This window comes from Syngnathus acus, chromosome 5 (genome assembly GCF_901709675.1).
Source record: "Syngnathus acus chromosome 5, fSynAcu1.2, whole genome shotgun sequence".
NCBI classification, from domain to species: Eukaryota; Metazoa; Chordata; class Actinopteri; order Syngnathiformes; family Syngnathidae; genus Syngnathus; species Syngnathus acus.
Window position 1 is genome coordinate 12,365,067 of NC_051091.1, and position 14,793 is coordinate 12,379,859.

The 14,793-nt window shown below is 42.7% G+C and overlaps 1 protein-coding gene across 1 annotated transcript; it reads right to left on the reverse strand.

Moving 5' to 3' along the window:
• Window positions 1-389: 389 nt before the first annotated feature.
• Window positions 390-12,613, reverse strand: lrrc38b (leucine rich repeat containing 38b). The gene is given in 3 exon segments (XM_037251963.1): window positions 390-3,405; window positions 3,408-3,584; window positions 11,201-12,613. Coding segments are annotated over 3 exon segments (879 nt in total). The 5' UTR covers window positions 11,835-12,613; the 3' UTR covers window positions 390-3,337.
• Between the last annotated feature and the right edge of the window lie 2,180 nt (window positions 12,614-14,793).

Below are 14,793 nucleotides of genomic sequence, written 5' to 3' on the forward strand. Positions count from 1 at the left end.
CAGAATCACAAAAATGTATAGTTACCATTTTAGCAAGTGGTCGCTTTCTTCACATCAGTTAGGCGGATAGTCAGGAAAATTGGTCGACATGTCTATCATATTCTGCAAAGACCTCAAATGGAAAGCAAAGCAGACATTTTGGTTCCAAACAAAAAATTCAAGAAAATTCAGAGGCTCATTTTTGGACCTGACACAACTAAGACATTTTATCAAATGGGCATCAATCTTAAGCAGCTAGTCTAAAGTTTAGGCCCTAAACAGTCAGTGCTTAACTGCACATAAAGCTTTTAATGTGTGCAAAGGCATAAGATCAAAGTTTGATGAGCATTTTAAGGATTTGGTTCATTAGAAAAACAAAGGTAAATAAGCCACATAGAAGAGACAACAAGTAGACAGAAAAAAAAGTTTTTAATTTTGTTTTTTAAGCAAACAGAGTACAGCTACACATATGACGTGTTTGACATTTTCAAATGCATTCATGTGCAACAACGGCGTCGCGGTCATTGATGTTTATAATCTCAATTTGATTCTGACCGGTCACCTCTCTTTAAGATAGGGCAGCTTCGATATGCATCTGACAAAGCCATATGACAGAGGTGGCTACTGGAAGTCCGCAATGTCAACACTGACCCAGGAGAGCGTGGCAGTAACCATTCTAAAAGGTTCAATATAAAAATAGACATGAATCTAAGAGTAGTTAATGCAGCAGTGCATGCTCGAATGTCTCGGTGTTTGCAAAAGAGGTCGTGAAGTCATGTCATGCGAACGTATGCGTCAAGAGCCAAGAGCTAAGCTAACGTATGAATTTGTCAGTACACCAACTACACAGTAGTTGGAACCCAGAATGATATGTATAAAAACAAAGTCCCTCTTGGATTCCTTCCACTACACTGAAAGAAACATTTATTGAAGGAGAAAATCATACTTAGCGGCGTGGGAATTTGTACCATTTGATTCCGGAACATTTGAGCTAGCTAAATTCATGTTTATGTATCCTAATTAGGCTTGGGATCTCTATTTGTAATGTCTAAAGAAATGGAAGAGGATGCAAACAGGTCCAAGTTAGCACTAAGCCTCGTTAGCTAGCCAAGCAAAATACAAGACATACGTACTTTAAAACCTAAGGAGATAAGCGACATAAAAAATGCTAGCCCAGATCCTTCATGGTTTTGGTTCTCCAACATTCTATTCTATCTGATCGTCTAAATTAGCCCTGGGAGAGGAATAAAACCCAAGAGCTTTTCCTGTTGCCCATAAATTTATAATTCATTTCCGTGCTCGGGCCAAAGCTCTGCCAAGAATAAAAATATTGTTTTGGTGCCATCTTGTGGCATCGTTGTGCCCAGAAACAACGTTTAAATGAGTTGGGGAGCTTCATGTAGAACTTTGCTGTGATTTGATAGCACCTTTAGGCAGTTATAAACCTATTAATGAGGAATTCGCTGATTTTCACTACTTGGCATCCAATTTTCTGTTGTGGAAGAAGTCAGCCGCCATATTGAGACCGAGAAACATCAAGTGTTCACTGGTGTTCACAATCCCTAAATCGACCCAAATCGGATTTGCCATCATAACTATATTGAGTGTTTGAAATGTATGATTGCCGAGCTCAACTGTTTTCTTTCTTTTCTGTAGGCATTTGCTAACTTTGACCTTAAGGGGGGGGAAAATATTCAAATTTGGCATGATTGTCGGTAGATGTGTGTCCATCACTTTACCGCTGTCATGTTGCTTTGTGCTGAGAATGCTTCACCCTCAAGGTCACCACCGTTCATTTCAAACCAACGAACACACCGTTCCAATAACATTTATCTAGTTCTTTTTTGTGTGATTCTTTCCATTCCTTTCTCTCAGCGTGACACAATTATTTCCACTTCACTGCAGAAGAATGCTTTAAATACATATATCGGTTTTCAGCATTCCCAGATCCAGAATGCAATTAACTCATTCATGCCACCTTCAATCAGAATGAAAAATGTGACTGTCATACTTTAGTTAATCAAACCTCTCATTAGCTTTATATGCAGGAAGAACGTTTCTACAAGCACAACGAGGGATCGGCAGTCTAATGTTGATCATTTATTAAGTGACTTCTAATGGGCACTCTTAAATGGAAAGATTTCATGATGAAGTCTGAGGGCCTCAAGTGGCCTGGCAGTAATATGACAATGATGGCTCGCTGAATTTGAAACACTGAAATGAATAAAAGAAGAAAAATGGAGTAAATTAAAATCCTAAAGGCTCTTTTCACTTCAACCTGATCTTTGGCAGATGAGGACAAAACCAGTCGGAATGGTGTAATTAGGGCTGTCACATTATTTGATAATTTCACCATTTAAAGTGCATTCATTGACACAATAGTTGTACACGTACTCTTATTATACCACTTTTTTTTGTTGCTCTAACTGTGAGGGTTATACTCAGAGCTATTTCATCTTTCTACATCAAGCTAAAGAAAGAGTATATTCTCTGGATTTATACGATGATTGTTTGAATTGTGCACATATATATGTGTGTGACTACATAGTATATATAATATACCGGGAAATCTGCCTGTCTACATGTCTTTTTTTTTTTAGAAAAAAAGACGGCGTGAATGACAGGATGTGATGTCATAGGTCAAATATTGAGGTCATTGGTCTGTATACCTCTTTCGTATATTTCCTGGGTAGGATCAACTGTGAACCCTCTGAAATATCATTATAAAGGTTGTGTTCACACTTGTTTGCAGGTTGATTTTTTCAGTTCAATTTGTGAAATAGTTTTCCTCCATATTCTATTTATTGAGACACACCTGTATATGAGAAATTAGAATTTGTTTTTTGAATTTCTTGCAAGTCTCTGCTGATTTGGGGAATTCATATTTGGAGAAAATCATTCTTTACCATAAGGGTATTGATATTAAAAAACTCAAAAACACCAATCCATGTACCTCTTTGTTAACGTTGGTCCGGACACGAGTGCCAAACACAGGTGTGAACACAGCCCAAACTTTTCCCTGCAGTTTCTTTTTATTTTTTTCTTTCTTTCTTTTTTTAAGCAAACTATGGAAATTGCTACCCAAGCTATGTTTGAAAAATTCAAAGTCATGTTGAGTGGAGCTGAGCAGCCCACTAATAATATCATATCCCTCAGGAGTGACTTTTCATATCATGTCAAGATGCCTCTTAGCAAAGAAATCAACAACTTTACCAAATGATTCCAAGTCCCGGACGGACGTTCAGCAGGGACGAAGCAGCACAAATCTGTCAGCGCATCTCACGCTTCCGTTTTGCGGAGCCTTGTCCACGTGAGAAACATCTGGATCACACCAGCCCTTTATAAAAGCACATACTTGTCATTCCTCGCTCTCCTCTTCATCACCCTTGGAACCTTTACTCCAGCGCTGGAAGCAGTGAACGGTGACGCCAGGAAGAAGCTGGTCATGATGGCTACCACAGACACGGAAATGCCCGAGAAAATGATAATGAGCAGGTCCGTAAGAGTCAGGCTGGCCTGGCACTCGCGGAAGCTGTCATTGGAGAGCTGGGTCAGGGACACGCGGCGGCCATCCATGGGGAGGGAGCACTCCATGCCTTCCACTCCTGGGCCCAAAGAGAAAATACGATTAGACAGACTTGCCAGACATGCTGAAGCAGGCTCGCGAGCGAGTGAGTGACGCCATGTTACAATTTGTGGAGCAATGCTTTAGCGCGGCGTCCGTTCGGCGGATTATGTAACGTGCAACGGCAAGCTGACTGAGGCTTATTGTTGTGCAATATGCCCTAAAATAAATGTCATCAAGATTTTAATTATTGCCACTGAAAACACAGTCAGTGGTAATTGCAAATCTCATCATTATTTGCAAGTATGGCCGGGTGCAGTTGTCAGCATTTAAAACATTTTAAAGATTGCTTATATGATGAAGATTTTCGTTCACGAAAACCGTAAACACTTTTGAGCTCTACCTTGCCCTCCTGGGGCTTATGCTCAAGGTATGTCATTATAATTTCTCAATTTGTGAAGCTCTTTGACATTTCTGTGATTAAGGGATACAGAAATAAATTTGACTTGACTACCAAGAGTGGATGGATGGGAGGTTAATTTGCATAGATCATTGTGACAATAAAGACATATTTTCCCAGATTGGAGTCTGACATAATCTGTCAAAGTGTGAAATATGGCGGGTCCACCATGACATGTAATTGCTTTGCTTTAATGACCTTGTGAGCCTAGTGGTTGTCACAGGTCCCGAGTAGGAGCGTTTGCAAAGAACGATGAAGCAACCAGAGCCTCGTCCGTCAGGTTCAAAATCCTAATCTCCTGAATCAGAGCTAATTGACAACAAGCCAATGTTATTGATTACGGCATGAAAGAGCACACCGGGGTAATGACGACATTAATTCCAAGTCCTGCCAAACGTGAAGTATGTGTGCGGATGTCTGCTTCCAGAATAAATGCCAGACGCATAACCTTAGCGGTAATACGGTTAAGAAGCCCAATGACAATAACAGGCTGAAAATATTGTGGCTTGTTATGACTCGAGAGTATAGACTATTATTCTTGCATAACAAACAATATGGCAGGGCACTTTCTAAGCACCGGGCACTTTAACACTTTGACTCAGGGGAGCTTTTAGTGGAGATTATCATGAGCAAAACATTCCCTACATGTGGCCTCCTGTGAATTGATGAATCAATTCAGCAAACCATTCAGCTTTAACAGTCAGAAATCATGAAAATGCAAACACATGCAGCTTTTAGAATGCAGCCTGTATGTCAAATCAAAATGGTTATCAGAGATTTGGCACCAGACGCTGGTTCTCACACTTGGCTAATTCCAACAAGAGGAAGTCCACATTTTGTCACAATGACACACATGCTGACTCACAAGGTGAAAACAATTCCAGCCTCTCGCTGTCACCGCCGGTAACAAGGCGGCTCAGTGACATTAGAGGACAGGAGGAAGGACGCAGAGTTAAATAAAAAAAAAAACAGAGTGCCATCATTGAGAAGCGATTACGGAAAAGTGATGGGAAAATAGGGTGAACATTATAACCTTTCCCAAGACCTAAAAATCTGTCTCCTTCAAATCCAATTACAACCTCTGAAACTGTAACATCCTAAACTTCATTAGCAATGCATCACAACTAGGGCTGTCACAAAATCTTTTTGAAATCAATTATCCTATCAAGTACTTCATCGATTAATCGGGGAATGCACAATTTTTTGAAGTACTTCCATTATTTGATAGGTGGAAGATGCTATGTCTTGGAAATAGTCCACAAATGGTATAGTCCATCATAATGTTTGCTTCCTGTGTTCCAACTCAGTTGTGTTTGTAAACAATGTACCGTAATTTTCGGACTATAAGTCGCGGTTTTTTTTCATAGTTTGGGTGGGGGGGCGACTTATACTCAGGAGCGATTTATATACATATGTTTTTTTTTCACTTTTTTGGGCATTTTATGGCTGGTGCGATTTATACTCCGGTGCGACTTATAGTCCGAAAATTACGGTACCTGGTTTGCTTCATGAACATATCCTGCTAGATACACTTTTACAATCACTTTTTCTAAACCCGGTGTCCATGTCGAGGGATAAAAGGACAGAATAACACTCATCTTTGACGTCATACTAGCATTGAAACGAATAATATGATGCCACACCAATCCTCCAGTTGATGGATTACACAGGGATTACAGTCAGCCACGGGATGACTGACCCACCATTTTCAGGCCTGATTGATCTACCAATTCTTCCCTCGCTTTTTAACAAAGTTTATTTTAGTGTCAGTGATAAACTAGCAACCGCCGTTCTTTCCATTGTATGAATCCTCGCTGTTCATGTCGCAGAGACAAAAGGTACGCCGTAATGACCCAATCGCCCTCTGATATGAATCATGCCGATTAAATATCAAGCAGATGTAATGAGGAATCATTGAGGGGCCGATCACGGAGCCATGAAGTCATAAAAAAGCAATGAAAAATTCATAGGTCATGGCGAAGATGGGGGAGGGAAAGAGCCGAGCAGGGAGGCGAGTAAAATGCAGAATGACGAGCGTCCATGCGACAGCGCGGGTTGGGGGGTGCATCACTCAGGAGGGGATTCCTTCTGCATGGAGACCCAATCACAGCACGTTTCATCAGCATGGCTTTTTGACAACACCTCGTCGTGGCACAAAGTAGCATTTCATAATAATACAAGCAGATGCCAGCCTGTGTTCAAATTAATCATGTTTGTATCATCACATTCCACACGAGGTGTAAAGATAGCCAGTGATGTCGTGGGCGGCCCGCGGCTTACCATTTCTTTTTGTATTTCAAGACAACAGTGCATTTCGCAGCTTGGCAACTTGATAGGCTGGAAATACAAATAGAGGCTTTGACTCCCCCATCAAATGAGCTGCTACTTTGTGGCAAAGCTGCTCGTAGAGCTGGCCTGCCGTGCCCGGCAGGCAGCTCCAGCTCCAATTACCCTGGCCAAGGCACCCAGAGAACTGTGTCACCCTGAATTATACATAGCCTTTGTTCATCCTTAACCCACCGGCGGACAAGACAGCACTGGATCATGTTTACACTCATCCCTTAATCAAACATTCAGCTGCCTGATTAGAAAGTGTACAAAAACACTGACAAAAAGTAGTTTCCTGTTTATGCACCCAACCTATACACAAATCGTGTCCTACGCGCTCGAGACTCCGTGTCCCAATTAGTCACACTTTAATAAGTTTAGCCTTTCTCCAAATAGATGGGAAAACACATCGACCAGCTGTAATTATGTCAACAATAGCCACAAGATCCACCCAGCAGTACAGTTTGGTTCTGTACGTTACATCTCCGCTAAGATCTCTAACTAGCATGACATCACAGCAGCAGGACTTAACAAAACTTCAGTAAATTAAAATCCTTCATTGAACAGAAGCTGCTACATGTCTAGACTTAGTACAAATACTTTCCCAGCCACTATCTGAGGAAATACAGTATGTTGGTCTAATCTTCCTTAGAAAAATTATTTTTTCACTTCCCAATCATAAAACATCCTAGATTTTCTTTTTTTTTAGCATCTGTCATCTCACTGACCGGCAGTAACCAAACTTATGCAAACACACGTGTGCCAATCCGTGAAGTCGACATCACGGGGGAAATCAAGAAGTGAAAAATGGAATGGGAATTGGGTTTTGCAGCGTGGGGCTCTCTGGCTGCTACATTATGCAGGCCGTCGGGGGAACCGTGAAGATCTCAGGACGATTTCAAAAATAGCGGAGTGTGTACTTGTCCGAATATGCTAACGCTCTTTTGGATTAGCTTTTGGTTCCTTGTGCTGTGCATTTTAACCTTTAGATGATTATTGGATAGAAAAACATGTGTATGCCTTAATTAGCAACATTTTCACGTAGACCCTGAGGATAGCTTCTGACCTTTATATCCCGCATTACCCATTTAGCATCATCTGCACCTCCAACAGCTTCGCATTAGCCCCTTGTTAAGTTTTAACTTTCATGTTATACCTGAACCAGCATGCTTACTATTCGTGTTTTGTTTGTCTGGCTCAGAAGGTTTTTTTTTTGTTTCTTCTTTACAAATATTGACTGTAATTATAATTATAGCATGTTCTCACTTGCGCATAATTTCAGTAGGAGTTGTAAACTGAGCAACCCCAATATGACTTTCACTCTTCATGTTTTCTAATTTACAACATTATTTGCACCTCCTACTCATGATATGTTTTAACACGCAATTCATCAACACCTTCACGAGCAGCAAGCACCACAATGCGGATTGAGACTTGTTGACATAAAGAGACGGCATAGTGGCTGATAGATGAAGACGCGCCAACCACACGAAGAAAAAAACCTGCGTGTACGGCACAGTAAATCAATATTCGCAAATTCAATTTACTGGTTTCCCTTTTGCGCCCTTTTTCTAGATGGGGGATGCCAATAGTCTGAATAGAAAAGTACTATAATTGGTGTCAAGGAAGTACATTTTCTTGATGCATGTAATACAACGCCCTGTAAAATCAGATTGATATTGTAAGACAATGTTTTGGGATGATGGTAAACATTTCTGCAGGGGACAGAGCATCAATTACTTGTGCTTCCTTTTTTTTTTTATGAACTCTAGAGATTACTACATAGGCTATAGAAGCACTTTGTCTCATGTCACATAATTGAGTTTCTCACTCTGTGATGAATGAAACATGTGCTCCTACCTCCCACACCGACGGCACTCACCAGAGTCAAAGTATATTACAAAATAGCATCATGTCAACCTCATTCGCTAATGAGGGGCCCATCTGTGCTACTGCTTCCAATGGCATGCTTTGGAAATCATTTGATGAATTTGCTTTGTAGACAGATACCTGGTGGACTGACACTATCGTAATCCTCTTTTGCGGGCTACTTTGTTCTCTGAAAACATAAAAAGAAATTATTAAGAAATGCAGGTCCCATGCCAGTGTGGCGATTGTCCACCCCACCCCACACTACTGGCCCACGGTAAAGACTAGCTTTTGTTACCATGACAACCTTCAGTAGAAGCTGAGCCTTGAAACTAGAGTAATTGTGTGCGTGTGTGTTTGTGGGGGGGCTGGCATTTTCATTTGTTGAGACAGCACTTCAAACGCTACATTGTGTTTATGTGTCACGTGGACACAAATTCATCAAAGCGCAAACGAAATGTCAGACTAACCTGTTTTCAAATTAATTCCCCAGATTCACAAATGAAACTTTTCACAGATGAAACTTTTCACATTTTCCCTTTTCCACAGCTATTCGCTTTTGGACCAAGTCTAATTTTTTAATGTTTTTGCTACAAACGCCCCAAAAACCTTTATATGGAGGTTTAGTCTGGGACTTTAGTCTAACAGGTTAAAAAAGAGTCTTTGGGGATTTTTTTTCTTTTCATAAAAACATTTGTTAGGTATTGAAAATATATTAAATTGTGTGGTGATCATTGTAGTTTTGTAAATAAGTATTGTAGTATATATTTGTAGTATATGTACAGTTTAAACTATTGATGCAGGCAATTATAAACACTTTTTAGGGAAGTCACATATTCATGGATTTTTGGTATTGGTGACAGGTTTTGTCACTGTGATTTTGCCAAAAGCCACTTTACCATTATACCGGTTTTACACTTGAATGGCCTGAGTGGTCGCTTTTCTTTTACACTTTTTTTAGGGCTGTGTATTTATAATGGTAACCGCACTTGAGAAGCTGGCTCTAAAAACACAGGCCGACTGGGGTCATGACGCTATTGTCTACTGACTGGCTAACTGATCTAGCGGCGAGTAACTCCACTCCGCAAGCCATTTCCAGTGCGAGCGAAACAGAAGCAGCCGCCGGGGCCTCTGAACACAATGGTGTTTTACAACAATACTTATTTACAACTTCATTTCTCACTGATATATTAGTGAAGCTTGGGGTAAAACAATTCCTGAGCTTGCTGGGTTCAACTCACTTAAATGAGAGTTCTCCAGTCGCAACCCAGCATCTCGAGCCTGCCTCGGGGGTGGTGGCTTAGGGCAGCCACCGGAGGGCTTTGGACGCAGATGAGGAGGTCAAATGAATGAGACAGATCGCTCCATTCCGTTTGAATGAGCACTGGCAGCAAGCTTTGTGCGCTGCTTTTTACCCCAAGCTTTAATATTTCATGTATTGGTTCATATGAAATCGTAAATAAGGTTAAGGACTGGCTTTTGTCTGTCTCAAAGCCAATTTTTCCATTGACGACCAACACAGCACACAGTACATAATATCTCCCCTGAGAAACTCCCCTAAACCAAACGTCTGTTGTAATACCAAGACTGACCTGACCAAATACAGGAGGATTTACGATTGTTAGCCCGGACTGTTTGCCTCGTGGATCAGAGAGGGAGAAAAACACGAACACATCCAGCGCCACAGCATAATTGCTCAGGATGGTCTTTTTGAGACATCTGGTCTTTGCTGACATTGATCAAAAGGGGGGAAGAAATGCTCCAGTCAGATGCAATTATCAATATTGTGTGTAACCCGCTTAGATTGGAGCTAAGGAGGCTGATTTTTGTTGGTAGGTCAACACTCACACCCAAGCAACTTTGGAACAGTGACAGGAGAAGAAGAAGTACAACCACCCACTCTCTCTCGGCAGCAGCCTCCGCAAAAAGATGCATTTATATCACATTTTCCTCCTAAATTCTTTCTTCTAGCCCAATTTGGACAAACACTGAACAACAGCACGAGGAATTTGTCGTGCAAAGCTTCCTCGCACTCCAACGCTAACTAAAAGACATCAATAGTAATCGTGTGGCTCCGCTTTAGTAGGAACTATTTGTGCAGTGTCTGATGGGATATGCTATCTACTTTGAGCTGAATGAAAGCGGATATTAAAGAGACTTTTTTTTTAGTGCCTGAACTAGAACAAATAGCATAAAACCCCCTATGGCTGTTAGAGGCCCATCGGCTCACAGCCACAGCACAATATGACTGAGGCTTGAGTGTGATCCTTGTGTTGTTTCTCGGGAGCACTTAGACACACAGAGCAAATCTTCTGCCCTGTTATCTAACTCAAAGTCACAAGACCTAAAATGTCTAACCGTAAAAAAAACAAGCTGATAAATCAAATGACCATGCAAAAGAAGAACAGCAACCTAATCACAGGTAAGCAGAAGTATATCCCACCTGACCTTTAAGGAGATAAGCAAGTTGCCAGTCCCTCGCAGGGCACAATGTCAATTGGTGAGCTGGAACCTATTGCATTTGACTTTTGGCGAGAGAAAGGAAGTCCACTCTTGGCTGGTTGCCATTTGATCAAAAGGCTCATTCATCAATCCGTCCGATTTCTATCCGTCTTTTCCTCATTAGGGTCACAGGTGAGCTGGGGCCTATCCCAGCGGACTTTTGCTGAGAGAAACTTGTCCATCACTGGATAAGATAAAAACTGTATGTTGAGCAACTGGACATAAGGTAAGTCTGTTTTACATGACCATGAACTGAACTAAAATAGTTTCCCATGACTAAAATTCTTGTTTCAATGTGTATCTCATTGCAGCTTCATCCTCGAACAAGGACTATTGTGTCATATTACACACTCACATTGGAGGTTATGGGGGTGGAGGAAGAAAGAGACTAAATTAGAACAAGATTCGGGAGGAGGGGGGGTTCCCTCTCGAACAGGGAAGAACATAAATAGACGTGATATGTCACAACACTGAGTGTATGGAAAAGTTTTGCTTACCATTGGGAAGCTTTTGACTGTTCTCCATGAGCCACGCAAAAAGACTGGAAAAGTTGCAGTTGCACACCCAAGGGTTGCCCTCCAGCCTCACCACCCGCAGGGAGGGCAGCTGACTTAGCGCGCCCACCTTGAGGCCCGAAAGAGCGTTACGCTCCAGTTCTAATTCCCGGAGCGAGGTGAGTCCCAGGAAGGCGTCTTCGTTCACCATGCTCAAGTAGGGGTTGTTACCCAGTCGAAGTTTGATCAAGCTCCGGGACTCCCCGAAAGTGCCCTTGGGGATTTCTGTCAAGTTGTTGCTGCCAAGGTCCAGGAAGACCAGCCGAGAAGAGGTGCTGAGGGTCCCCGGCTCAATGTATGACAACGTGTTGTTCCGCAAGTCCAGGTAGACCAAGTCACTGTACAGAACCAGGAAGTCGGAGGGGATGCGGGGTATCCAGTTGTCGGCCAGCAGGAGCCGGCGGACGTCGAGGGGGATCTCATCCGGGAGGTGGGTCAGCCCGCGGCCGCTGCAGTCCACCGTGTGGGGGTCCGGGCACAAGCAAGTCGCTGGGCAGTTCTCCCCACGGGTCCAGAACACAGAGGTCAGCACCATGAGGACAGGCTGGAGCCAGCAGACACATGGCAACATGGTCATGAAGGGGAAAGCAGTTTTGGGGGGAAAGAGGGCAAATAGGGTAGGGGTCAGAGGACGGGCGATTGGGACGAGGGTTGGGAACGGGAGAGTGAAAGTCGGATCAACCCCAGTGATGGAACATGACGGAATATAAAGGGGCTCAGGGGGTGACGTCGGAGCAACGAGGTCAGAGAGCTCATTTAGGCGTCAGAAGGGATGAAGACACTCGAGCGGCCAAAGGTACAGACCGGGCATGTGGAGGATGTTTGCGGCTTTAGGGGGCAAACGGAGGGTAGGGGTGGGGGGGTCCTCGGTGGATCTGGCAGCGGTCACCAAAAAGGTCTGGGACGCGGAGGTGGGATTCAAGCATGGCAAGCCGCCGCCGCGTCCCCCCATCGGTCCTTTAGCGAGAGGGAAAAGCCTTTGTGACCACACAGAGAATCCCGCAGAACATCGCTCAAGCGTGGTGTAAGATTATCCCTCCCCCCCACCACCCTCTCCGACACCCTACCCCCACCTTTTATTATTAATACTGTTGTGATTCCCTGGCGGAGCTCCCAGCATGCAGCCCCCCTCCCCGAAAAAAAAATGACACCCCAGCTGTTTTCTTTAAATCCGATCAGGAGCAGGAGAATTAGCATCCAAGCGGGAGCATGATGCGTGCAGACACACACACACACACACAAACACACACACACACAGGCACAGCCGTGCAGCTCCGATGTCTGCCTCCGACTGTGGCACGACTCAGCTCGCACCCTCAAAACAATCCCATCCTCCCTCGGTGGAGGTGTGTCTCAGCCGCGTTGTCAACACATGAGGTCACTTCCTGTGATGTGACGACATAATAACTAACCGTCGTTGAAATCTGCCAAAGAGAGGAAGCAGGTGCCATTTTGTTGACCTCCACTAGTGATTTATGTGTCCTTCGAAATCAAATGATGGGATTTTTGTACGGCATGTTATCTTGCACATATGAAAAAAGGGGAAACCTTCATTTTTTAATCATAAATTAATTCCTATTTATAGTCAACATCTTGTATAAATTGTTCACAATTGCACACAATATGCAACTTGCAGCAGTGAAACAGCAAAAGCTTGAAGAAAAGAAGAAAGCCATTTTGCATCCATTTAGGCTGACTTTTATGGCTGATACTTTAACTCTGCCAATGGGATTTGTCCAAATGAGCCTCAATTGGAGGCTGCCAGTACCCCTGACAAATTGGCAAAGCTACATTGCCAAGATTTCAAGCCAATGCCACTTAATCATTTATACAATTTGCCATTAAAATGGATTTTGCAGAAACATGTACTCTGAAAAATATGCTGCGTCTGTTTAATGTACTGATGGGTATCTTAATATTTTAATTTTGCTACATCATACTGGCAAATAGTATAGAAATATTTTGTAAAGTGGCACACTGAAAGACACAGCCTTAAAGTAGCTCATTTGCAATCGCGGCTTTGCATTACGCAACAAAATGAACTTTTCACATGGTAAAAATTCGCCTGAGATTTAATTTCCGAGGCTCTGAACTAATACTCAACGCACGCCTGCCGCTGACCCGGTTGCTCTTTCTTTTTATCGTCAACGGAACTCCCTCGTGTGACGCGTAATCCGCACACGCTGTGCATTTTATTTGCCTCCGTATGCAGTTAATGGCTGAAGACGCCATCTTGGCTGACGTCTCTCAGCTAACAAGGTCATTTTGGTCATTCATTTTTCAGCTGTTAGTGTTTCACTTATGTAGAATAGACAGATTAATTAAGGAACTGACACAAGAGATTTCACATTATGAGCTGCCAAAATTTAAAAAGTAGAAAAAGGCAGTCGGGAGGCCTCGTAAGGTTTCATTTTGATAGAGCTGCGTGAGGTCGCTCAGCAACAAAACAGTCATTACGTCTGCCAGTCGCGGCACTTGAGCTGAATTTTAACAGGAACGTGTTCAAGCGGGTCTCTGCCATGATATGTCCACGAGTCCCCTTCTCATTGGGAGGCTGCCAATTAATCATAAAAAGGGGGAAAAAAAACAGAGACATCCCAGCGAAGCAAACATGCTGTCCTGCATGATAACAAGCTTCGACCTGCAGCTGAAACATTCCACGCATGTTTATGTGGAAGACATTGCAACTGCATTGCTCTTATTGATTGATTAGGAAGGAACACGCATAGTGATATTTTGGCTGAATTCGGATTTATGTCAGCAAAGGCCTGATTATCTTGAATATCTGATGATTTTTTTTTTTAAATCATTATTTTAATTCTAATATACACTGTGATACTGCGGCACATTTTTGTTGAATCGGCGGTGGGAATATATAATCACTTCCGGCTACTTTTTAAACTGAAATGCTATTTTATTTATATTCATGTTTTTCTTCTTTTGTGCTTGAAAATCAAATATTGAATTCAATTAATCATCCCAAATGTCCACGCAAAATCGATTGAACTTGCAGGCTGGCAGCATTGTGAGTTTAAGACAGGTGGACGATTAATTGACACGCTAAGCTTTCACAAGGAAGTGGCGGTGTTATTTATGTGCGCATTTATCTTTTCACAAGGATGTCAGTGATACGTAATAAGCCAAAGTGGGAAATGGTAAGGATCACTTGTTCTTGTTCAGGGTTGAGGATAACTGGAGCCGACGTTAGTGCCAGAAAAAGTGGGTTGTAGACATTTTAGAGTCTTGACTAAATCTCAGATGCATGACTTTGAAACGCGTGAGGAATCGGGCGATGGAGTTTGTGTCCTTTCCGTGCTTGCCTGGTTTTCAATCATGACCGTTATCTTCACTCCTTCCACGGGCGACGACCTTCATCTAATCTCATTTAGAAAGCGTGAATCCGTCTCGCAATTGATTGTCTCCTCCCCTGCTAAGAGTCTGATGGCAGATTGTTACAGCATCGCCGACGGTGACATTAAAATCAACTAAACTGCCCACATACTGCTAACTAGTCAAGGCCATGTGATGAGAAGAGC